Source organism: Phaethon aethereus (genome assembly GCF_964289735.1).
Source record: "Phaethon aethereus genome assembly, chromosome: 2".
NCBI classification, from domain to species: domain Eukaryota; kingdom Metazoa; phylum Chordata; class Aves; order Phaethontiformes; family Phaethontidae; genus Phaethon; species Phaethon aethereus.
In genome coordinates, this window is record NC_138582.1 from 121,161,619 (window position 1) to 121,189,385 (window position 27,767).

Here is a 27,767-nt window from a genome sequence, read left to right on the forward strand (position 1 = left end):
TTATATATGATGCCTATAATATTTCTATAATTATAATAATGGACACCATATTTTAAGAGATTGCTTTGAAAAATCTGAACAATGGAATTTTTACCTTGTTTTCAATCTCATTATTATATTAATAGCCATTACTACAGAATTAAAGACTATCAGGAAATATTTCATTGGATTTGAAAGTCAGAGGATAGGAGCTAAACACTGAAAGTTTCTATGAAGAAAACCTATCAAAATGAAAAACTACTACAGATTAATAGGGGAATCATAAAAATTTGTCAGGATACTAGATAACACTTTAAATGGTTGTAGCTCTCATTAACTGAGATATAGCAGAATTTTACTAATTTAATCAGTGAACAACACCTGAGCTACTAGAGAAAGACTGAAAATGCACAAGAGGGCAGTGTTTTTTAACATTTTAATGTCTTCCCTTCGAGCTGTGGGCTTTGACACCATGACTTTAAGCTTCCTAACCATAAGCTTGTTGTTTCTAACCACCTTTTTCAGATCTCTCAGGTCAGACCTTGAGCAGTCCTAACAGAAGACTGAGAAAAAGTGGCTTCTGACCAATGCTAAAACATTTTAAACACATGGTAATATTTATAAAGGAGTTGTGATTTCCATATCAAAACAAAATCCTAATTTGACTTCATGGCTTAAAAGCACCTAATGCTTTAACTTGTGCAGAGCTAAAGCAAGCAAACAATTTTGCGCATGATGATGAATTTGTTACAGTCGTCTTGCTGTCCGAGAGAACATATAAGCAGTACAAATAACAGCTCCTAGGGGCAATGCTGTAACGGATCTTCACATGTGCAACAGTTCTTGAGATTGTATATGGTGTCAAAGGAATTCTCCACAGTCTTGCAAACTGCTTCTACAGAAAGCAATTTTGATTTTCTCTGCTATTCTCACTAGACATAGTCAGTGCTTCTTAAGCATTTATTTTTTCACTGAAGTTAGAGTTTTCTTCTGCAATTTACCGTACTTAGACCAGTCTACACTACACAGCTTTGGTGCTATCACTCTGTCACAGTGGAGTGTGAACAAAACACATTCCAAATTAACACAGCTACAGTATCATGGAGTCTTAAAATAACATAAGTTGAAAGGGACATTTGGAAGTAATTTAGTCCAACTCCTTTCTCACAGCAGACCTAACTTCAGGTTGCTCGGGACCCTGTCCAGCTGAGTTTTGAAAATATCCAATGATGGAGATCCCACAACCTCTGTGGTCAAACTGTTCCAAACCTGATCACTTTCACTGTCAAAACTATTTTCCTTCTGTCCAGCTGGACCTTGCTGCAATCTGTGACTGTTACTCCTTTCCTTTCTCTGTACACCTGAGAAGAGTCTGGTTCTGCCTTCTCTATAACCTCCTTTAGATAGCAGTGGACTGCAATTACATTCGCTCCTCAGCCTTCTCTTCTCCATGGTGAACATGCCCAACTCCCTTAGCCTCTCCTTGTATGCCTTATGCTCCAGCTCCTGACTATCTCAGTGCCCCCCTGCCCCAGATCTTCAGTTTAACAATGTTCCTCACACTTGGGAGCCCTCAAAACTGGACACAATATTCCAGATGTGCCTTCCCTGAGTTGTAAGCAGAGACAATCAAAGCTGGACATAATTTGCTAATGTAGCGCAGTATACTCTGATGCCAACTGCTGACTCACATCTAACTTGGTGTTCACCAGGACCCCTAAAGCCCTTCTCTGTAGTAATCCTCCCCAAAGAGTTGGCGCAGCCCCAGCTGTTCCTGTGGGTAATCTGCTCCATGTACTTGACATTCCTGTCAGCACTTCCGAGTTGCTTCTCCAACTTGTCAAAGTCCTCTGCATAGCATACCATCCAGAGTGTCAATGGCTTCTCTCAGTGTGCAGTGATCAGTGAACTTGCTGAGAGTGCACACTTCATTGCACTGCCCAGGTTGCTAATGAAGATATTAAATACAATTGGTCTCAGTGACTCCTGAGGAATACCACTTGCAAACAGCTGCCAGTCAGACTTTGAACATTGACCCATTGACCCTGATAGTCCAGACAGTTTTTCCATCCATGCTGTAAGTCCACCCATTCAGCTGTATCTTCCCAGTCAGACTACAAGGATGCCATAGGAGAACTTGTTAAAAGCCTTGCTAAAGTCATAGTAAAAGATATGCACAGCTCTGTCCTCCTCCACAGAGGGGAATCATCTCACCATAGAAAGAAGGCAGATTAAAGGTGGGCATAATTTCCTCTTGGTAAATCTGTGGTGGCTACCCCCAGTCACCTTGTCTTTTATGTGCCTGGAACTTGTATGTGTCTATCACTTATTTACTTAAGTGATCCCTAACTCAATCCTACTTTACAGTGGGTAGTACCTGTCTCCTTCAAACTCTCCTACTAAGCATAGACCTTGACAGCAAAGGCCAAGGGAAGGATTGTTCTTTGCTGCCAGGCTCTTTGTCTGATTTTGCACCAGTCAATGTTTCCACATTTCTCCAGGGATAGCCCATCCTCACTTCCACTTTCCATGCACTTCTTTTAGTGCTTGAGCTCACTCAGGAGGTCATGCTGGCCTCTTTCCATGCCTCCTCCGCTTCTTGCACACCAGAGTGGACCATTTACTTTGCAAGCAAAACCCCCCTTCCTTGTGGTCTCTCTTCATTGTGACAATACTTCAGTCACTGTAGTTAAGGTCATTTTGGGAGGTTGGAAGTATTTGACTAGCAAAAGAATATTTTGCTGCTGTGTGTTACAGCTCCACTAGACAGTTGATAGATTATGATTGTAAAGTCTTTTGTAGAACTGATAAGCCTGAAATTGCTTACAAGGGTAAGCTCTGAAATTCTCTGCTTAAAGGAACAGTGCCTCTGAGAGAAAGGGTCTGCTTCAAGAAGTCCACTCCCTGAGAGAAGAAACAGCCTTCCTGCTGCAGCTATGCAAACAAGAGACAACAGGGTGAAACACAGGTACACAAATAATCCACATCCAAAATTTCAAATACAGTTTTCACTGCAAACTATTTTGCAGGCAAGAATAAGCAATGAAGACACACTGTCTATTTTCATCAAATGATTATGAAATAACTGAGGGAAATACTCTGTTGGCTCCACTAACTAGTCTGTCTTTTTCTGGTGCACAGCTACTGAAGTTCTAGCTTTGTAGCAAAACTACTGCATTCAAGAGAGCTCAGGGTCATGTATATGTAGGCTCCTCTTTTACATCAAGTTTTTGGCGTGGATATTAGTAAAGAATGAATGCATATGACTTCCCAGATGAGAAATTACTGAGTAGTTCTTCTCATGGGATCACTCATTTTGACTCAATCTATTCAAACGTCTCTGCTGACACGAGAACAGGACACAGCACAGGGCAGTATTCCACTGCTCTGACACAAGCAGCCTCCCTGTTGAGGCATTCCTGTCACGGCATTTTAGGGTACAGAAGGGCAGAATTTCAGTGGAAATGGGGACCATCAAGCTTGGAACCTAACCAAGAGGACAAAGAATAGAGTATCAGATGACTTGCCTTCCTGCCTCAAACTTTCCTTCTAATCAAAACAGAGGATAATTAGGCTATAGCAGCATCAGCAACAAGAGTAGTTAAAAGTAACTGTATAAAAGTAATTGAATAAAAAAAATAAAGTGACCGCAGATAAATATACTGCTTTTGCTTATCAAGAAGAGTTTTGCACTGTTCATCTCCAACACTGCAGTGAATTATAGGAGTGCTTAGTTTCTACATATGCATGGTTCCTCTGAAATTAATGGTATTACTGGCAGGAAGTTACCTAATTTGAAATAATAGCACTACTCAGAATGCCTGAAGTTACTGGTTTATGCAAGCTTTTGCAGGCTGAAAATCTACAGTAGCTCTGAGCCACTTAATACTCATGTAATAAAAATGCTATGTATGTATGCATAATGAAAATGCAACTGACTGTGAGAAACCAAGTAATTAGGCAAGAAATTTTCCTGACAGGCAGGAAAATTCAGGCTTATTCAATGTAATGTTCTACCACCATAACAACATCCGCTAACACTCTTACTAGTCAAATGAAATATGAAGGATTTTTATAGAAATATATAAGGCTTACTTGTGTTTTGTCATCTTTAGATCATGGCAAAAATGGCTGAAAAACCTCGCATAGAATAAGTGCATAACTGCATGTTCCTTTCCTCCGACGTACAAATCCACAGGCATCCAGTAGTCTGCTAAGTCACTATTAAAGGGCCTGAAAAAAAACCACCACAATTCTAGAAACAATGCAGTGTGGAAAAGATAGATCAGCTCTACTAAAGTAGCTCATCATACTTGACTGGACACCACTGTTTACTTGCAGCAATACATGTGTAATAAATATTGAAAAGATCTGATAGCAAAATAAAAATTTTAAGAAGTGAAAGGCTTATTAAGTTATAGACAAAAATTGAATTTCCACTGAGACACAGATCCACAAAAATATTATTTTTCTGTATTTTAGGCAAGCAACTAAGATTTCACAGTTGTGACCTGAGAAAGTGATGAAAATATTTGCTTGCTTTTTAAGTGATTTTTTTTATAAATACCCTGTGGCTAGCCTTTGATTTTTTTAGTATTTATCAAGTTTTATATACAAATATATTAGAGTGAAAGACAAGACGTGCCCACTGAAAAACAGTTGATTATTTCTTAACTGGAGGTTTGCATTGTTGCCATTAGGGGGCAATGAAGCAATTTAAGGCTGCAAAACATTCTGAAGAGTCAGATGGTTCTTTGCACTCCAGCTGAAGGATGCTCGATGAATTTACAGTGAATTTGTCATTTACAGCATATTTACTATGTTGTTGGAGGTCACCTGCATGGTTTCCTAGCATTGCTTACTGCTTCATTAAATAATGTTGTCTCTTGTAATGGGCTCTTGCCTGCAAAATACCATTTCTATAGATGCTCTTCTTCAGTGTATGCTTTATGGTCCCATTCTAACAAACTTACTTGTTTTGCCAGTCCATTTCATTATCCCATCTGTAATTTTTGTAATAGCAACACTTTTTTCCTCACAGATGAGCCCAGAAGCAAATTGTGGATCTGGGATTCATGTCTTCAGTGGAACAAATCAAACTAACTTGTTCACAGGGTTCAAATCAACAGAGTAATTCTCCCAAATTCTAGACCTGTAAAATATGGCTTATGGAAATAAAGGGTTTGCATATATGCAGCTTAGCTAAAAAACCCAAATACATCAATCAAATGGAGGTAACTATCTAGTGCAGAAGTCCATATAAATGTTGTTCTTTCAATACAAAACAGATTTAGCTACACTAAGCTGTTACTTTGACAGCTGGATGTTACATCTGACTATTTCTTCAGCTTCTGGAAAAGTCCCTCTTGCCCATGCACAAAAAAATATTTCAAACTGTCACTGCAGAGGAAGAAATCTGCCTAACTTAATAATAAATTCACACTATCACTAGAAAGTAATTAAAATTAACATGAAATAAAAGTGTTCACAGAATATTTTTCTTTAGTTTAACTACACTAGTGCTGCCAGTATAAAAAAAATAATTGCCCCAGCTATACTAGTAATAATCACTCGCTATGTAATATGTACCCAGACATTGTTCTGGGCAATAAATACATAAATAAATCCCTGAACAGCCCTACGTGTGATGTCAATATCTTAAAAATGCAACTCTTCCTCAGACTACATAGTAGAGCTGTTCCACTAGCTCTTCCTCGGAAAAAACAGTGCTATCAGCAGTGCTACTACAGGCAGACTACGAAGCAGAAAAACAGCTAAATAACTACATTTATCTTCCCACACTCTCCATGCTGCAGCCACTAATACACAGCACACAAAAAATGTCCTTTCATTAATTATGCACACAGTCGAAGTGCTGACACGGCAGGAGCTTGCTGCGGATGCCACTTTGCTTTAGGTCTGCACATGAGGAAGTAGCAAGAGTTACTGGAATTCAAAAGGAGAGAAACAAAGGTGCCATTCTTGACAGCTGGGTGCTACACCAGACTTCCCTCTTCTTATTAGTGGAAAAGCACTGTCTGTCCACACAGTGAACCACTCAGTGTGTTGCCAGGAAGGGTACACTCCATGCAATTTACCACAGTCATAGTAGGTGGTCATGCTTGATGGCACCCTCCACTAAGGACTATTTTTAGCTCCTCAGCACCCTGCCCTATAATGCCCTCTCATGCACACTTCTGCCCCTTGCCCTATAGCTCCCGTGCTTACACAGTTGTGTCTACACATCCCGCTCTTGTAGATCTCCCAGCATGTGAACAACCAAATGCCACATTTTTAGAGCAATTCCTAGTCTACCCTGTGCTGTGCTAAAGCCAAAGGGCAGGCACAAAATTAGGGCAGCACAGGGGTTTACACCACCTTCTGCAAAGGCAGTTAGAAGCTCGAAGCACCAGAGTGCCTGGCCTCTTCCTTCCCTTCTATTCTGTGAAGTGGGTTTGCCCCTGATGGCCCTGTATCTGCAGCCCTCACCTGTCCGCATTGTGAGGGTCAGTGTACCTCAGGTAGTACCAAGCAGAATCAACAAATGTATCCATGGTATCAACTTCTCTCCGTGCTGCTGCCTTACACCTGAGCAAGACAGAAAGAGAAAAGCTATTTTTAGGTAAGTGAGAAGCCTGGGAAAAAAACAACCATGTACAGAGTGACAACCAATGTACAAAGACATTTGGATTGAAAATAGAACGGGTCTGAACAGTCTGAAGAGTGACATGTTCAGAAAAAGTCCAATACTAGTAACAAGGCTGACTCCCCTTCCCTCTCCCTTTCCCTCCCAAACCAAATGAAATGCAAGCCAAAAAGAAGCCGGAACAGCTTCTAACATCCAGCAACAGCAGAAGATGGCAGTGTACCAGACAGCCCTCTCAATCACATGTTCTTGGAATTTTTTGGAATTGCCCTTTTAAAAGAAAGGAAACAAGTCTTAAAGCAAAGACAAGCATACTTTGACATAAAGTTAATGGGTACGGAATATATATCACACTCATTAGGTACCAGCACGCAAATAATTTTCTAAATATTTAGCAGGAGGAGCAAGTGGTTGCCTCTCACTGACTGTCTGTACAAAAAGGTCTTTGCAGATTCCATTTATCATCTCTAGAAAAAAGGAACTTAGTTTAATTTCAGCTTTCACTGAGATGTAGCAAATCTTTTCTAGATGTTGTAGCACAATTTTCATTTGTGATTAGGGCAAAACAATTTTTGCTTGGAGTTATATTGGCAGCTCTGATAAACAGTTTTAAAATAAATTTTAGAAGCTAAGGTTACTTTCTGTTAACATCTCCCTGAATATAAATTACTTGTAGGAGCCAATAATCACATTTAATACTTCCATTTGTTGTAAATGATCCCTCTTTAAAACTCTTACTGTTAAAACAATGGGCTTATTCTAATGTCAATAAAATGTTGCAACCTGTGACATACTTGTATGTAAATACCACTGGGTATATGTAACAAGTGTATGCAATTTATAACTGTATGGAGATTTAAATGTAAGTCTATGTGTAGTAAATATACATAATAAATGGACACTGGTTATTTAGTATTTTCCGACTGTGTATGTAGTCTCTGATCAGGCTTGATGACTGAGCTGTAACATGTATCTGCCTGTCTGCCTGATACTTCAGCTCCGCTTGCCGAGGCAAGTTTATGAGAGTACCACCACTTAACATTTTCCTTCACTCTCTCTCTGCCCCACGTACTCCTCTACCAGCAAGTTTTTCTTTCAATGGGAATAATGTAGTAAAAACATTTTACTTCTAAGTGCTTTTTAATATAGAATAATGATTCTATTGAATTATACATAGAAGCAGAGACTTGGCCAATGTAAAATAATACCGTACTACATTGAAAGAGAATGTTTTTTCAGTCAAAAGCAAGAACACTTTACAGTCATTGAACCATAACTATATCTGCTTCATGCCTCTCATGTTGCCTGCACTCTAAATGGACATGGTTCACTAACACAGAGACAGCATGGGCATCTTTCAAAATTTATGCAATTTATATCAATATTGTGATTACAGGCATAATACTGTAGTCTCATTAGATGATCTTCAGACAATTACCTGGACTTGTGTAACAATGAATAACTTGGGCATCTTCTCCCACTTATTATTGCTAACATTATTATAACTCAAATACTCAGAGACTTCTGTATCTTTCCATTTCGCTTTCCTTATTAACTCTAGATATTAAACACAACTAATAAAAAAACCCTATTACTGGAGAGGACTAAAGGAAGGGATGACATAACTTCTCAGAGCAAGGAAGACCAAGAAAGATTATGCACACACAAGAGTAATAGATCAAAGGATTTGAAACTGTAGCAGACATATAAATGAGCAATACTGAAGATAGCTGTTAAAGAGGTGAGACTTAAGAAGCCAAATAAAGGCGAGAATGAAAAAAAGTTAATTTCATCAAACTACCTCATTTTAGGCTAAGAAACTAACCCTGTATGCCTTTATTTCTGACTAAACAAATGCCCTCCATTAAGTAGGGCAGTCACAACAACTATCCAGAAACCATAAGGGTTTGCTATACATCAGAAGTACATTGTTGCCTGGTAAACAATAAAATCATTTTTTAATTAAGGTCAGAAGGAAGCCAGGAATGCAGACAGTGACTTTCAGTCACATCATGAAAATTTTTCAGTTGAAATTAGGAATTGCAGAACAAGGCATTTCTGGGGATTTTACTAAACCTGTGGATCTTGTTTAGTAAGATCCCTGCAAAAGTCACACTTTAAAATACATGACGTAATTTAAATAGGCATATGTGAGAAGAAATGTTCTATGCAGAAACATGGACGTAAATGTGTGTTTTACATAAAATACATGTTATCAACAAAGGTCAAAAATACATGTTCCCCAAGAGCCACAGAAATGCTAGGCATAAGCTACCTAGTTAGAAGTGAAAACCACACCGATACTCTAACCTTCAAATGTTAAAAAGAAGTTAGATGTTATGAAACTGCTGCATTATCAATGAGAGCCCTAATGTTGTTGATATGTCTGATTCCTCTGCCTGGCAGCCTGATAATGTACTTCCCATTTGGTCAGTCTGTTTAGCAGCAGCATTGCATTGCACTGCTGATGAGAAACTTCTCTGGGATACCTCATGTTCTACCAGTTCCTTCTGCAGAATGTGTATGCAAACTCCAGTGCACAGAGTATCTAAGCAGCTCTCAAGATTAGACAACTGATTTTCATGACATATCTCTCACTACTTAATTTAGGCTGTTTTATTTCTTAAACAGCGGGACTACAAACAATAAAGATTACAGCATTGACAAGATGCATACGTTTACTATCTCCTTCAATCTGAATTACATGCTGTCATCTGTAATGTACAATGAATGTGATTCTTCATGATAGAGAATTATATAGCTGAGGAAACACTTTATTGTTGGACTACTGCTAAGAAAATGAACACAGTGTTAGTTTCCTCACCAAAAGGACATAATTCAATAATCATTATAAGCTTTATATGAACTCTGCTGATGAAAAATAATGAAAATTATTGTAGTAAATGAAGTGAGAAATACTGTTAAAAAATGGGAACAGGGAGAAAATAATTCTGTTCTACATTTTTTGTTTTCTCCAACTTAAAAACAGTGAGCTTTGCTTCAGCTTCTTTATGAAGAAATAGCAGTGGGTGACTGTGTTCCGAAAAAAGGAGTTTTACAGAGTATATAAGAAAAACACCCCGATGCTGGGTCAGACTAAACGTCATTCTGGAGTGGCATCTTGTCTCAGAACGGTCAGTTCTCGACACTTACAGAAAGAGCACAAGAAACAGGCAGGTACAAAGCAACCTCTCTCAGTCTGCAGTAAATACAGTATTGGCTTACCTCGGACAGGAACAGTTCACCCATTCTGGAGCTGTTTCTAAAGGTGAGGCTCCCTTTCCTGTGAAGGTGGTTACATTGGGCAACACCACAGGTAAGTCTTCATAAGGTACGGGGACGGTGCCGCATGTCTGGCAGTGAATGATAGGAATAGGTGTTCCCCAGTACCGCTGTCGAGATATTAACCAGTCTCTTAATTTGTCACTCGTTAGGTCTCCACCTATTCTTTGATTTTTGGCCTGCTGGGTAATAGCTTTCAAAGCCTCCTGCCGAGTCATGCCTGTGATCTGATTAAAAAAAAAAAAAAAGAGAGAAGCAGAAGAAAGAAAAATTTATACGTGCTGTCAGTGAAAATGCAAGAACAGACAAAAATAAAGTCACAAATGCAATTTCTGAGAGTCAACATTTATGAGCCTCATATTAACTTCCCCCTTCCCACTGCTTAACATCCTCCTATCGAAGACACTATTCACATACCAGCTACTCATTTAAACCTTCTTGCTCAAAGGATAATGTTCTTGATGGTCTAAATAGAACAAGGCCGAGAAAGTCTTGCGTCAGCCTTTATTGGCAGATATTTGCATTTACTGCTGATATTTTAATCAGCTGCTGTACACAAACTTCCAGAATATCACCAAACACCAGGTACGGACTGAGGAAATGTGAATGGTAAAATAGCTTGCTTTCTCCTGTGTTCATTTTAGGTTTTTCTATTCCTGCTTTCACATACATCTCAACCACTTAGATCCTACCTGTCATGTAACAGAATATGAACTTTGTGTCTGCTATCAAATGATTTTTTTCAAGAGCTATAACACCACATATAGCTTATTTAAAGATAAGATTTCTATGTCACTTCAGGCAGGTATGTTACCATAGAGGCTGAGACTACATTTAAGTGAATACATGGAAAAAGGACTACCATGTTAATATTTAGCCTAAAAATCTATTGAGATGATGAAATAAGAATCAACTTTTAACATGGGTTTAATAATTCAGTTTACATTACAAAACTCAGACCAATACTGTACTGACCAATACACTCACGATAAAAAGGAAAAGATTCATTTTATTGCAACAGAAGAGTCAACGTATTTCATCATTTATTGTTACAAATTTGGTAGCATAAGCCTGGCTTGATTCTTTAAAAAAAAAATACCTCTAATCATACAAAGTATTTGGCACTCTTGAGAAAACAGATTTAGTTTGCATTGCTATTGTAAGTTGGAACTCCATACTTGTATACCCACCTCCGCAGAATTAATGACTTTCTCCAAACCATTTGGCAATGTCTCAATGACTTCAGTGAAAGAAATGCCCAGATTCTTAGCTACTGCAGCATCTTCTGCACTAGTACTAGGAATTCCTAGGAGGGGGGAAAAAATAAATCAGTTCTGGGATTGACTAACACGGATATCAATCATCACTTTGAGGAGAAAACATTTTATTTCTATGATACTCTCTTTATAATGACATATGTTTGCCCAAAGGAATTCAAAATCTAATAAAAAATGTTTTCATGTTCTTTAAGCAGTGAAATTCAAGCAGCAATAATTACAAATACATCTCAGTTTCTCTGCAATCCAAATGTTCAATATCCTACCTCAGAAATGGCTGAAAATTTGATGGTTCCAAAAAAGCATAAAAATAAAGCTACAAAATTTTGATAAATAATAAAACTTTCAATACATTTTTATTGTATTAATATATTTAAATAACACAAATTTTAATTCTATTTGCCAGTATGAGAAACAAATACTAAACAAACAGCCAAAATAGTCCTCTTGATTCAATAGTAAATTTAATATCTTTCTAATGTCATAGTTTATTAAAATGTACCATAGTCTCTAACATTACTATCCCTTTAATTTATTATGAAAGACGATTTGTTTATAAACTCAGGACAATTCAAATAACATTGAATAACATCAATTTTCTATTCAGAATATAACTACTCAGAGCACTTCCTACTGCTGTTCAAGTCAGCTGTAGAAGTCACAGTTACTTAAGGCCCCTGATGCTATCTTTCCCTTTGCATCCCATCATTTGGGACAGTCATACATCTTGGTTCTTTGAAGGACTACCTTTCAGGGTGAGTTAAGAAACTTAACTTTATTATCATGTGTATTCTGAAATAACGTTGAGATACTAACAGATTTATTATTTCCACAGAGAGATACATATTTCTGAATATTTTTTCCTTTCGTCATAATTTACTTAATATTTTGAACCATCTTGTACAACTGCTGTCATCTTTAAAAGGCAAAGAAACTTACTCAGACAAGCCAATGCCAACATTAAGTTGGTGAAAACTACAGGGAAAAACTCTCAAAATATTGCTGAGCACATTAGAATTATTAACAAACTACTGCATTCAAAAATACTTCATTCAAAACCAGTTTAACAATTGTTTTTGTTCAGGCAATGAAGTGCCTGCTATGCATTAACTCTGTCAATATATGGAAGTTTGGAAGCAGATAACTAAAGAAAACCAAGTAAAACTCCTCTGTGACAAATAACCCCTTAACTAGCAAAGTACAGAATTGCTATTTTATCTTCCAGCAGATGTACGCTCTTGCCATTTCAAGGCCCTATTATAGAATAATGTATGTATCTTAATTTGTCAAAAAGCCCTGCAGCCTGCAACAGGCGGCTTCACAATATGCTTTACAAATGGGAAAAAGCGGGTCCCACTTTTTGGTTTTCCTTTTTTCGAAAAGATGATGCTATTAATGCACATTTGCAAAGCTCAACAGCTGGCATCCAGAACTTCCCGGGAAGAGCTGGGCTGCTTCCAGTAGACATAAGGCCAAGGTATGTGCCAGTGAGCAAGCTAGAAGCTTTTAATGAAAAATAAGATTAGGTATCTCAATTATTTGGCTTCTCTTACATGAGGGAAGGTTCTGGTTCTCAAAAACAGATTAATTTCTAAAGTGTAAGATGTGGGCATGTTGCAAGTAAGGTATACAGCCCAGGCGGATAATTTCTATGAGCTTTGTGAGGGTCATCCAAGACATTTTTGCACAGTCAGCTGATTTTATTCAGCCCAGTTGTTGCACAGGAACAGCCAATATTGGCAGTGGTGTAGAAAAGAAAGTAACAGCTCCAGGGCAGGAAAGAAGTATCAACAACAGGGAGACAACAAAAGGGAGTTAAGGGATAAGGAAGGTAGTAGAAAGGGGGAAGGAGAGATAACTATTTCTTCTTAGGACTGGCACAGAACATTGCCTGCTCAGTGCAGCTGAGATGAGACCACAGCAAAAGAGTAAATGAAAAGCTCAGTGAGTGCAGATTAAAATGGACACCATTTTTAAAAGTTAGTACAATTTCTAATTTTACTTAGAAGGACAGTCACATCATCTAACCGTATCTACGTAGCTGCCTATGTTGAGGGGCTAGGCTCTCTATGCAGGACAGGACTAAGACAGGTTGCTTCATAGGAAGACTCTAAGAACAGAAGCCCACTCTGGGCGATTCAGAGTACCCTCTACCAACACCCTTCCCCCTCCATTTACGGATCCTCAATCCTAATTTAGGTGCCTTAAGTTATGGGAATGCTTCCTATAAAGGATCCAAGATAACTGTCCAAGACTACCTGAACAGAATTACTACCTATTCTGGATTATTTTACAGATCTCAATACAAATATTATCAGGTAAAAGTCAAACTTGGAAGCCTTGTACATTTATGGTCTGAAACATTTCTCTATAAGGATGCACATAATTTATGTAAACAGAAGACAAAAAAGTTAAAAGTTTAGGTTGTTTGCAAAATATTTATGTCAAACAATGGTACAGTTCTGTTTTGATTAAGGATGGTGAGAGACAGCCAAACACACATGCACTGTAGATAATCAATCCTCTTAATATATGCAGATCCTCAAATTTAGCTCATTAAGTGCACTAATTTTATAATATTTCCATTAAAATTTATCATCCTGTAAGTCTCTTCCCCCAGACAGATTTCACATAGCTACTTTTCCCTTCCTTCTTCACCAATGAAGAACAGGAATAAAGAACAGAGTTACAAAGTTCAGCAGAGATCCACTGTGTTCAAAGTCTTACTGCAACAGTATCTTTTGCTCTAACACAGCAACTGAAAATTATACTATTCCACTTATACATTAAATGTCACATACCTATTTTAGTATCAAGAAAATTCTCAAAATTGTTTTTTGCAGAAATGACTACAGGAATCTCCTGATTGGTAAGCAAATTCACAGCTGTCACTGAAGTGAGTGAGTCTGAAAACAAATGTGATGATCATGGTAAGTAAAATATGATAGAAGAAATAATAAGAACATTACTTACTATTAGAACTCAGTTTATTTTAAACATACATGAAATTTAAATTACAGTTTCGTTTAAAAATGAAAGAAAATGAAAAGCCTAGTCACATTTCTAAAAAGCTCAGACATATCAAAATCTTCAGTGAGTCAGACTAACAAATTTTAATCATTAGAAAACATACTTAAAACAAAAATCTGAATAAAAACAGAGTAAGATCTGGATTATATTAAAAAAATTGAGTCCTTGACCAAAATGCAGGCCTGCTGCAAAGTAGTATGAATTGGCTCCAGTAAGCTCTGAATTATATACTCGGATACACTATTACAAAATTATGCAAAAAAAGTCCAGTTATTCAGATGAAACTGAAGGGGAGCATATATCCTACACTTATGATTTGCTTTCTTACAGAAGAACTACAAAGCATGAGAAATATTGACCAGTGTAAGAAAAAAACCCCGAAATAACCTATTGATTTCCAAACAGAATATTCATATTCATATTAGAGATGAGGAACCCAATGTCCACAGGTAAGGGGAGAGAAGAGAGAATCAAGAGTGAGAACTGTGAAAAACTGAAATTTATTTACAATGTGTAGCTTGGCTGGCTCAGCAAGAAGACAATCACACCTGAATACTCCCAGTTTTGAGGATTCAAACCTCAGATCTCAATTTGGGTCTAACTTTTTCAGTGCCTTTAAGCTGATGATAATTAAAATAATTAAAATACAGACTGCTAAGAGCTTCCTTTCACCTATCTTCATAGCTAAGCTCAGGAAAGTCTTAGGCTTGTATTGCAAAGCATAAAATCTGCATGAATTAAAGTAACAGCATTTTAGAGAATAAGGCTACTATAGGTCATCACTCTTCTTAACACAACTAATGTATTTATTATTTGTGGTCACCACTTTTTCAAATTTCAGGTGCTTGAGATATCCGTATTCTAGGGAAAATTTCTCGTGTTCAGACCACTGCACAGAGTTTTCCTCATCTGTTTAAAAAAGTACCAAAGGAATAATTTCACTCTTTAAAAGCAACTAACCAAAAAGCCTCATGAACAGGAAGCACAGTGGGTAGGACAGTCTGCTTTTAAAAATAACTTCTCTCTTCCACACAGCAATAATTTTGATTTTATGCTGGAACCCAAAATAATGACTCCAGTTTATGAGCTTTCTTGTGCTCATTTGTTCACATCATTATTATAATAGCCTTAAAGAGATGATATTACAGTTACAAATGTAAAAGAATGTACACATAGTATTATAATGAGATAATGAACAACGTAAGGGTCAAATCTTTATCTCAGACACCTCATGCTGTCAAAATGAGAAGACTTACCAGATTCTAAACTAACATAAATTTTTCTAGGCTAAAAAACCTGAATGTTTGAAAACTGGTTGCTCACCTCTACTTAAATAATAATACCCTAAAATACAGAGCTGTACTTCAAGAGTAAAGGTATTAGAACTTTAAGTTACTTTGCCATACAACAGCGCTTTTTTTTCTCTCCTAGAAAACATAAAAACATACCCTCCTAATTATTTAAATGAGAACACAGTGAAGAAAGGGAGTTACAAGACTATCTCCACTGAAAAGAAAACAATTACAATTAAATTAAAATTTTAAGGTTACTGGTGAATTTTTTTTTAAATCTTGGTTAATGTGAAAACATGGTCTATTCAAGGCCATCCAAGATTTCTTTTTACTTAAATGCCATTGTTGGCCCTTCATATGTACCACGGCTGAAATGTAAATCCGGAAGTCTATGTAGAAATTCTTCTCCTTTGTGTTCTCTTCTTTGAAAAATATCAGTCTATGCCTTTGAAATGCTCAAGAAATAGTAAGAAATATCAGCCGGTTTCAACTGAATAATGCATATAAGTATATTTACAAGTAGCAGGAGTACACAACAATAGCAGAGTTATGATTCTGGAATTCTGCCTCTTTTTCAAGGACTTATGGCTATCATTATTCCAAATGAGAGTTTCTTTATTTAGCTCAACCAAAAGGTGAAGTTTATCATTAACAGACACAAAAAAGCCTTTCCAAGTATTTGCACGTAAAAACAGTATTAAAAAAAAAATACTGTTGTCCTTACTAAAACCAAATTTTGCCCTTGTATGGTTTGGCTTAAAGCACAAGATCTAACAAAGATACAGGGACATACATGGATATGCATTTCTGCGGTTAGTGCTTTGATTTGGCTGAACTCTAAGAACTGCAAATTTATTCCTTTGTTCCTTAACAAAAATTCTCCAAGCTTTGCTCAGCTCTCAGACAAGGGCTCTACATACTCAATACATTCAGGCTCTATTTTTTTCTGCTAGCAAGCAAACTTTCTCAAGGTTATAGAAATGAAGTACTCAAAAATAAAGCAGGTTCTATGCAACCATCACAATTTCACACAAGATTTCTGCTTCATTGCTGTTGACATCAGAAGTTATATAGACAAGGAAGCCTCATCTTTACCAGTGAGGAAAAAAGTAACTGTTGAACACCAGCCTGAAGTGGAAACAAAAAATATTCAGTATACATTGTATTTAATCTTGTAATTTTCAGGGTTTCCAAACAACAAAAAAAACAGTAGGCCAGGCATGCTAATAGTTGGACTATTCACTTCTGGTACATGAGGAAACAAGAATCCGTTGCATTGCTTTTATATGCTATGAAATGTTACAGGCATTATAAAAGGAAGAATTCTAACATAGCTGCTCTTACCAAATCCGAAGCCAGGACAGGCTGATGTGATACTGTTTGACATATACCAAGAATCAGAAGACCTGTTCCCTCTGGACAGGAACAGCGCCTGCTCAGCTTGACACACATTCTCTGAAGATCATTCTCTAAAATTGCTACTCTTCTACAACAAAATGCAGTATGAGAAAAATATCACCTTTCCCTGGGATGAACTCCCTCTGAAAGACTTCCTTGAGACTGCTATTCCCATGCAGCAGGCTGTGAGTCGGTAAGATATATAAATGGGAAGCTCCATAAATGGCTTCAGGTGTATAGGTGTAAGCTGCTAGTTTCTCTCCTGTTACTTTACCGTTAACCTGAAAAAGCACAGAAAAAAATCCCATTGGAAGTGCATTGGTTTCAGATTCCCCTTCCGCTTTATGCAACTAACAAATCTACATCACCCTGTAGAAATACACAACTTTGAACATCAAAGCCAGATACATTCCCACTATAGGGAGTTTCCAGAATCACATCTTGACAAAATGTACTTTTAAGACCTTCAGAAAGTTGCTTTACAGTCTTGCCTCAGTTTATACAAATATATATATTTTAAAAAAAGAATTCTAAAATCATATGTAATATAACATTGTGCTACTGAGCTAGATTCAATCCCTGGTTAAGTAAGCTGGAATCCTTCTATTCACTTTTAATATGCATGCCCTGTTTCCAAGAAACAGAAATGAGATGTTACCTCTGGAAACTAAAAAGAATTCAAGATTTTCTCAGCTACCAGGCTTTCCACCACACTTCACTGATGAAGTCAATGCTGCAACTTAGGTACAGGAATAAAATAATAAAAGGTGGTATAACATTAAAACAACTGGACATAAAATATGAGTAATAAACTTAGAAGACTGCTTAAGAATTACCACCTGGCACGATCAACAGGCTTTACATTTTAAGTCAATTAACTGTTGAGTGTATGGGGGTCTTAGAAGGAGATTTTTCTACAGCAGGTACTGATACACATTTTCAGAAGCAATTGATAAAAACAACTTAAATAGAAAGATGCACCTTCTAGCAGTGTGCAATTAAGAAAGTTTAAGCTGTCTCAATTTGAAGTTCACCAAAATTCAGCATTTTAAAATAAGAAGTCACTTCTAAAATGTTAGATCAGAGTAAATAAGCACAATAAAGCTTTGAAGCACAAGGGCTGAAATTCCATCAGGCTCTCTGAAAGTCTCTTCTGTCACTATCATATTCAAGAAGCCTTTTGCATTTCTTGAGACAAATGGGAAAATCTTTCTTTCTCCCCTTTCTTTTTATCTAGACTCCTCTGTAGGACCATCACTACGTAACTGTATGGTTTTCATTATTTTTTGTATGTAGTAAACAAAATAATGGACAAACGTAAGTAAAGTGGCTTGCCTGAGGTCAGCCTGGGTCTGACAGAGAACGTGCTGTGCAGAAAGGAGTGAAAACCCTGCTAGATCTCAGTTGACTTATGCAGTGCCACTTGATACTGCTCTTGGCACTGGTCCCCTAAAGGTCCTGGCTTTCAGGAATGCTTATTAGCTGGTGTGTATTTTGGCATAAATACACACAGCCAATTTGCATCCAATATTGCACTTGAATACACAAACCCTTTCCTAACGAGGATAGCAGGATCTCTTCAACCCACAAGTAGCGTTCTTCAGGAATCTGCGATTGTCTGATCACGAATATAGGAATTTTTTTTAATAGGTTTCAAGCTTTTTAGATCTGAAAATCTACTCCCAACATGGATTTCTGGGGTTGTGTTTAGCCCAACCAAGACAGCAGCATTGAAATTTCTGACTCACCTTTAGCAAGAAGTCAAGAGAGCATCCAATGCAGTCACCTATCCAATTTGCTTGCATTTCTTTTATACCATACCACTCAGGGAGATCGGACAAAGCATCAAACATAGCCTGATGCAATAAAAGAAAGAATCAGGACATTCAGCTTTTGTAAGCATACAAATTAAAACTATGGGTTTAATTACAACTGAGAGCAAAATTATACAGTGCTGGTAAAAACATAGGAAGAGGTGTTCTTATACTGCTGCTGCCTCAAATTAATCTCTTTGAGAACTGAATTAACATGGCACAAGCCAGAGGTATGTCATCTCCAGGAGAAACCCTTAAGAGACCTTAAGCACAGAACAAAACCCTTAGATGAAAACAAACACAGAAAATATTCCCAGAGGGTGTAACTTGTGGGAAGTGTAAGTGACCTAATGAGCTGAACAAGACTACAAATATGTAAGAGATGTGTGTGCAGGTATGAAGCCTACATTTGGATTAGTTGTTCTAGACAATAGCCTGCAGATGGCAGTCAGTCAAAAGACATTTACATGTCCTAAAATTTTCAAGCTCTGACTTAAAATGGCAAAACAGAGTTTCCAGCTGCCTATCTATTTTTTGTATTTCATGTTGATATTTTAAATAAGCACTACAGTCTGTACAAAGGGATGGGTAACTCAAAGCTCATCTCATTTTTCACTTCATAATACTTCACATTTTTGTAATGAATACTCCATGACTGTCCAAAATCTTTACTTTGGCAGAAGTACAGCCAGAGGCATGAGTCACTCAGACAGATGGTGGATATGTGGAACAATTACAGTTAAAATCTAAGAATAAGGCAACATGTTGAATAATTTTTCCTTCAGCTGTAACTCCCACCATCAATTGTGCAAGCTCTTTATTATCTCATTAACTGCTAAGAACCTGCAGGGATGGACAGTAGCTACTACATGCTGCTCAAATTAAATAGTGGGTAGTTAGATAATTAGTGAATACACAACTAATTCTTTTTCAGCTGTTGTGTTTTAACTACATTCTTAAATATTTTCAAAGTGAGATGCATAGAAGACAATAAAGGATTACTTTCTAGTTACTGCTCTGTTGTGTATCTATCATTCAAAATAGAACAAAGAACATGTCCTTCATAAATCATAATATTACACCACCACTTTGGATTACTATTGCTTTCTACATCCTTAAGAACTAGATTAATTTTCTGATAAATAAAGAATGGTAAGGTTTTGGAAGGTTTTTGATCATACTGCAACTTTAATCAGTTTTAGCTCACAATTGCAAGTATATCACAGAGAATTCCAAATTCTCATTATTACCATTGATTTTAGTGTTCCAGAGACTACTGAGCTTTATCTGCCATGAGTAATCCATGTACGTATATACCTACCAAACAATAACGAATAACTGGAGAGATATAGAGACATATATATTCACAATACTTGAATAGAATCATAGAATCACAGAATAGTTTGGTTGGAAGGGACCTTTAAATGTCACCTAGTCCAACCCCACTGCAACGAGCAGGGACATCTTCAACTAGATCAGGTTGCTCAGCGCCCCGTCCAACCTGACCTTGAGTGTTTCCAGGGATGGGGCATCTACCACCTCTCTGGGCAACCTGTGCCAGTGGTTCACCACTCTCACGGTGAAAAATGTCTTCCTTGTATCTAGTCTAAATCTGCCCTCTTGTAGTTTAAAACCATTACCCCTTGTCCTATCGCTACAGGTCCTGCTAAAAAGTCTGTCCCCGTCTTTTTTATAGGCCCCCTTTAAGTACTGGAAAGCTGCAATAAGGTCTCCCCGGAGCCTTCTCTTCCCCAGGCTGAACAACTCCAACTCTCAGCCTTTCCTCACAGGAGAGGTGCTCTTGCACTCTATAGAAAGCATCCTTAACGATCTGCCAGCTCTGTTCTGCTCCCTTGTCCCTGAGGGCAGTTTCCCAGGGGTCCTATTGACTAACTCCTTGAAGAGTCGGAAGTTTGCTTTCCTAAAATTAAGGGTCCTGACTTTACTTTTTGCCTGCCTCATACCCCTCAGGACTGCAAACTCCACCAGTGCATGATTAGTGCACCCCAGGCTGCCTCCAATCTTGACATCACCAAGTAGCTCACTTGCGTTGGTGACCAAGAGGTCCAGTATTGCATCCCCTCTGGTAGGGCTGTCTACTACCTGGCTTAAGTAGTCATCGTCAATGCATTCCCGGAGTCTACTGCATTGGCTACAGCTTGCAACATATTCTTTGTAAGAATTTTATGATTTTAGAAAGAATGAAATTGTGCCAATACACAGAGAACTGGCTGGACACATTAGCATATTTTTATAAATTCTGCTTGGATATTCATCCTAATCTACATTACATTTTGCTGGCAGAAGCAGCTAAATGTGCATGTGCTCTATTGAAACTGTACAGTCTGTAATTGCAAAAAAAGCAAAACTTTCTAGATGTTTTTTCACTGCAGGACTAATATCTCAAGATCCTTAGTACCAGTGTGATAATGATTTTAACTCTAGTTAGTTGCCCTTATTAGGAGCTATAGGCTACAGTTTGACTTAGCCTAATCCTTCTCTTGACAATACAATTGCTTCATGCAGCTAAATACAGTAAAAGCCAACTTCATTTCACCTGAATGAAGACAAAATTTATTCTGCATGATGGCACAGCCTAGCAGAGTTTGCAAACACCAACCCTTCGCATCTTAATATGCACATGAACAGGAGTATGGAATGATTAAAAAACTAACAAAAAAAACTTAAAAAATTTTCAATATGGAATTATGATTCTCTGTTCGTTGTATTCAACACACTACTTCGGTTTCTTGTTAAGCCTACAAGGTGAAGTAGAAAATGAACAACATGTAAAACAGAAACACTGTACAGAATGTTACAGAGGCAAAAAAATACACAGTATGTATACTGCTATCATGTTAATAAGTATTTCTCGATGGTAAATTAACCTAGGATACTCACAGGAAAGTAGACAAATGCATTAATTCTTACACACATGAATGCACTTGTACATTCAAAATTCATCCATGCAAATTAGGGAAAACCCTTTTAAAAAACTTTTAATTTTCAAATCCAATTGCACTACACCCTGCAGAAACATAAAACTATAGATATATGTCAAAACTATTATTAATTTTAAAAAGTTACATGTAGCTTGTTTGGGTATACAAAACTCTTGAATTGAGGCTAACCCACGGTAGCTTCAATATTATAAGCTAGTGCTGGAAAAGTTAAATATTAACTCCACGAATTTTACTTCCATGTTCTTTTTCAAAATCACTGCCCTGTTTGGTAAAACATCTTCTAAATCATTAAAGTAGTCCCATGAGTTCTGCCTGTGAATTATTTTGCAATTAGTGATACAATTCCTTAAACAAAAATTCTGACCCTTGAAGGCATGGAACATGTCAGTAGTTGCAAAATAATTCATGACCTATGCCACAAGTTTGTTAACTGGGTAACACAGAAAAGACAATCAACGAGAAGATTCCCAGCACATAGGCAAATAAAAAAAAGTAAAACCACGTTGGATTCTGCAAGGGACAAAGAATAACAGCAGCATTACAATCCAGTAAGCAGAGAGCGATAAACTTATCAAACAAACTCCATTTTCAAATTTCTGATGACGACTTAATAGTGAGAAACTTGGAAACATTAGGTAGCAGAGTCATCTTATTAATTTTTCATAGTTTTCATGGCTTGGGAAGAGAAAAGAAAACTTCAAATGCAAACGTCTAATTACAGGAGAAATTACTCACATCTTAATTAAAAACAAGTCAAGATAAAGTATAAATATATTTTGGAAATCTTCCAGATCTAAAGATAGACAGATTCAGGAAAAAGCTAAAGAAATCAAAGCTACATTCAGGGATGAGAATGATTTCAAGGCTCTTAAACCTTTAGGAAAGTTTGACTTAAGTGCTGGAGAAGTTGAAGATTCAGGATAAACTAATGTTTCACAGGATTGCTTTAGTCCTTCAGAACACTTAGAAAATTCTAGAGGATGAAAGCTAGACGACGAAAGCGAACCAGCTCAGATGATCAGAGTCACAAAATCAAGTGAGTTTACTGAAAATTCATGACAGACAATGATGACCATGTCTGAAACAAGAAGTAAAGCACCTGAAAGTGGAAAACTGATCTCACATATCCAGCTGTTAGTCTGTTGAAGATTCATAGAGAAAGAAAACTTCAGTTTAGCAATCTTCAGACAAAAAAGGTCCATAAAACCAAAGGACAGAAGTTCTTTATAATTTCCCAAGAGTATGTCAACTCCAAAAGTCCCCATGCTTGTAGTTCAAAGAGGGAGGATTCTGCTAAGCACCTAAAAAAATTCAGTCTCTCGCTTCGGGAACTAAAATTTTTTGTATGATCAGTGCCTGCCACTAATTTCATACTTAGTGAGCATATTTCAACTCCTTCATGATAGTAAATGAAATAAAGTGAAAAATCTAAATATAAGCTACAAAGGCAAATGTTTACTTTTTTCAAAGATGACACTTTAATGAAGTTTGACAAATTTGCAACATAACAAGACTAAAATAAAAATGTCAGCAAAAGGTTTCATTTCAAAAGCATTCAATTCATTAGCAAAATAAAATTGCCTCCTACTTCTAAATTAAAATAAAATTAAAACCTTTGCTTCTGCGGAAGAGTCAAAGAAATATTCAAGATATGTTTGTATTAAAATTAAATTCTGCACTTTATTTGATCAAGCTCCCAAAAGGGTAACCAAATATAAACTAAAGATTACATGAAATAATTTAATACAACTTAATATATTAACTAAACTACAGGAAATTAAAGTTAGGCTGCCCACTGTTTTATTTTGTAATCTGTTGCACAGTTCCAATTGTGATTACGCAGTACAGCTTCTACTGATGCTTAATCTCTGCTTGTTTTGTTTCGTTTTCCTTTTTTACCTTCAGTAGTTTCTGCTTGTACTATTGTAGCTCACTCTTGACTCTTATTCCCCATGTGTGAAGTATACTGAAAACATACATTAAAAAGAAGCAATAACACAGATATTGTGTATACTTCAAATTCTCTCTCATAAATGTCTGAACTGTCAGCCGTTTTCCCCTTTCTTTATCCTATAATTTATGGTCAACAAACACCTCTGGTTTGAGTACGTAGAACTGAGGCAAAGAAATGATTCCTCTAAAACAAAAAGTAAAGCCAGTGTTGTTCTGCAGATTTGCTCTCCAAAGCTGTTCTCATTGTAGCAATTACCAAAGAGAAGATACTCCCAATGTAATGAAGGATATCTTTGGGATAAATGATTGACTCCATAAATATAAAAGCTCTTTAAAACATTTGTTATCGTGTTTAATAGTACTGAGCATTCACTATTTTGATCAATCTTATACAAAGAGGAACTTAAATTTATATTGCTGTAGCATCGTATCAGATGCTCTGTTTAAAATAGGTGAAAAGACCAGCCTGGTCTGGATATCCACAAACAATTTTCTGTCTTGCCAAGATGACAAAACAGGTGTCATTTTTTTATTGACGAAGTGCTAAGCAAGCTGTGGAGACAGTGCTCCTGGTCCCTGTCCAGGAGAGAGCTCTCGTCCCGAGTCAGGAGGAAGACTTTCAAAAAGACATTTATCAGGCCCATTCGGTTGGAGAAGACAACTATGAACTAGACCCTAAGTGTGGGAAGTGAAAAAATCACACATAAAGCATGAAAAACTAACTAGCCAGCACTTCTGTTTTCTTCAATGACGAGGCACTACCTCATGCTATGAAATCCAAAGTACTGTCAAGACTCTTAACATCCTAAAATGCAGTACTTCAATTTCATTACCATTCTGCTTAATATCTCAGAAATAAAATAGAAAATAAAAAAAAAATCAGGCAAAACACAATTACGTGAAATAATTGCAAATCTATTTAGACCAGACAAAGGGGCTGTCAGATGCAATGCAAACCCAGAGAAAAGCTGGGGAAGAACTGGTAGATTGATTGTTGTTTTCCCTTCACATTCAGCACCATACTAAACATCCAAGTTCCTGCACTCCATGGAATATGAGAAGGATTTGTCTCTAAATGTCTGTACAAAAAAAAGAAAGAAAGGAAAGAGTACTACTGATCTGTATGGCAACTGTAGAGCAGCAGAATTTTGTAGGCCCTGTCACTTTCCCCAGTATTTAAATTAAACATTAAACGTATACTATCTTATTACTGTGCAAAAAAGGGAGAAGATTTTAGCAAAACTTTAAGTTTCAAAGTTGCTTCTATTTTATTTTGTTCAAAAAAAGATTATTTTCTGGTTATTTGGGTTATTTTTGAAAAGTAAAATATGAAAAAATATTTTATAAAATTAATTTAGGAAGAACAGGGACTATGCAAAGACTAACCTTACAGATTCTGATTCGAGGACTCAGTTGACTGTGCATAAAAAAACATAACAGCAATTTACAGGTACACACAGAAAATACTAACATTTACAGACAGATTTTTCCAATGAATCTGCCTACAGATTCAGCTGGGTAACCATAGCAACTAAATGTTTTAGCTTAAACATCTTAAATGCACAGACAACAATTTGAATAATAATGCCATCAGTTAAGGCATTATACTTTTATCAAAGAAATCTGTCAAAAAAGAAATTACAATTAAAATGTTCTTTAAAAATCCATAAAAGCTGCTAAACCATTTCATATGTACTTCACAGTTTAAAAAAATGGGTCATAATTACTTTATTACTTTACATAACCAAAATGATTTCTGCTAAGCATTTAAAGCATGGTTAATATTTTTACCCTTTGAAAATATTAATTGCCAATGGTAAATTGCCATGTGAGCCAACAATGCTTTGTTTGCTTTTTTTATTTCAAGAAAGGACTATGAGCTGGTGCAGTAACAATAAAGAAATCAAAGCAAATCCGCAGAAGAATGATTCCTCTGGACACAATAGAAATCTAAAGAATAGTGTGTGTAGGAATGAAACACTGACTCCTGTAACACACGAGATGACTTCACAGCCTGTTACTGATCACATAACTCCTTGTTGCCATTTGACTAGTTATTTAAGCATTGCAGACGAAGATTACCCTTACTAGTCTTTATTTTTATTAAGGTTGTGAGATACAGGAGAAAACACAAAATGATAAACAAGTGAGAGAGGAACACAGATGACTAGAAAGATCACCAACGTGCAGCATAAATAGGTTAAATAGTTACAACAAAATAATTTGTGGATGTTCCAAGTAGAAAATAACTTGTATGCCATTATTGCTAGCTGGTAATTTGCATGAAGAATTAAGGGATAGCAGATTCATTAAATGTATTTTTAAACGGAACCTTGTCTATGAAACATGGTTAGGAAATTAAGACTTACATTTTCCTCTAACCCACACAGGAAAGGAATTACTTACCAGAAATAAAAAGCTTTTTTCTACACGCTCTCCCACTATGTCAACGTAAAGAAAACTCAGGGGTAACTTCTGAAAGGAACAGGGAGCAGATTTGCAGAGAGCCTTCTTGCAGAAAAAGGGCAAGGAAGGTGGAGATTTCTGATATTTGGTCTTGAAATTCTGTAAACTTTTCAGAAGAAATACTAGTCACCATTGAAGGTGCAAGCAAAAGGTGACCAGAATCAAATGGCTTTCCCCATGAGATACCAAGACCAGATTAAGGCTTCACTATAGAAAGAGGAGTGGGAGAAATAGAACACACTTAAGGAATACTAACCCTCTAAGCCTAAAAGTAGCTAAAGTGGGGAAAAAACCACAAGTCTTCCCCAAAAGGTGCAAGGATTAAATTACTATCAGATAATCTTTGTGCCTCACATTTTTTAACTTCAAAATAAAAAGCAGTGAAACTTCAGTGGGTAACAGAAATCTAGCCATACAACTCACTGAAAGCTGATCCACTTCGCGCTCTACCTTTTCCCAAACCTAGTAAGAACATCTCACACGAGGAAGGAATAAATCTGCCCTGTGCCATGAACTTGTCCAAGCTGTGAGATACAGAAAATAGAGGGCCAGCTGTGTTCTGATACAGATTCCGGCAGTATGGCTCAAAGATCTAAAAACTACTCTATAATGACAGAAAACTTAGATCTTCAAATCAGAATGATTTTGACCACGCAAATCTGCCACCATCTTGCCTTAATCTTCTGGACACTTTCAAAAGAAGCAGAACTGGACAGAAGATGTTCAACAGGCAATTGACTCAGAAATGGGGAATAAAGACCTCAGAGCCAGACAAGTTCTGGAAGGGTGAAGTTCTATTTCTATTGTTTTTTAATGCAAAAAAGTTGACTGTGGATTTGAAATCCCCAGTTCCATTAAAAATAATCTTTATAATGTCCTCTCAGATTTTGCATTTACAGGAGTCTGGCACATGGAGTACCATAAATAACCATCATCTAAGCCCAGCTTGGATAAAAATGTTCTCTGCTACCGTAGCATCCTGAGCCTTCAGGTGCCTGAAAATAACTGCAGAGAAGGTACTACACACATATTCATGGCAAGCCCCAAACAACTGAAGAAAAAAGGAAGTGAGATCCATAAAGAACCTAATTGTTGTACTCATTTATCATTAGAAGCATTAATAGCTGAAGTCTCTGAACAGCAAAGACTTTCAAGAAAAGTAAGTTGTACTGACAGTGGTTCTGGTCCACGATGTAATCCAGGAAAATCTCTTCATGGAGATGAGTGTCTTCAAGATCAAGAGACATGAAATAATCCCACCTGCTGAAGTTATTTCACTATTAATGTTATAATCTTAAAATCATATTGGTGATTAACAATTTTCAGCTTCTTAAAGAGATGTCTCTATCCTCCACACCTACTAGTACTAGCTCTGTAAAATCTGGACTCTCCGCTGGAAGATTAAAAGCTCTGTAAATTTTAAAGGTAAATTAAAGTCTCCCCCTTAATAAGGCCAATTTCCTGAAAAAAAGGCTTTTGAAAATAGGTAGGGAAGAAGGCTTGAGGAATAGGCTAGAAAAAGCAATTGTTGCAAGCATGGTGTTTAACACTATGCTATTTAGGACAATACAGATTCAGATCAACTGTCAACAGCCTGAATCCAAAGAAAAAGTATACAAAAGAAACAGATGTAGAAGGATGGACTCATGTCTCTTACCATTCCTTGA

General features: G+C 36.9%; 1 protein-coding gene across 1 annotated transcript in view; it reads right to left on the reverse strand.

Moving 5' to 3' along the window:
- The window catches only part of LARS2 (leucyl-tRNA synthetase 2, mitochondrial), a gene marked incomplete at both ends in the record, with an annotated part of 85,760 nt that overhangs the window by 27,266 nt on the left and 30,727 nt on the right, over positions 1 to 27,767 (reverse strand). The window contains 7 exons of the mRNA XM_081996906.1: positions 4,075 to 4,212; positions 6,469 to 6,567; positions 9,851 to 10,134; positions 11,098 to 11,213; positions 13,986 to 14,090; positions 17,026 to 17,185; positions 18,653 to 18,760. Of these exons, the coding sequence (XP_081853032.1) occupies positions 4,075 to 4,212; positions 6,469 to 6,567; positions 9,851 to 10,134; positions 11,098 to 11,213; positions 13,986 to 14,090; positions 17,026 to 17,185; positions 18,653 to 18,760 (1,010 nt within the window). The remainder of the gene's footprint in view (positions 1 to 4,074; positions 4,213 to 6,468; positions 6,568 to 9,850; positions 10,135 to 11,097; positions 11,214 to 13,985; positions 14,091 to 17,025; positions 17,186 to 18,652; positions 18,761 to 27,767) is intronic.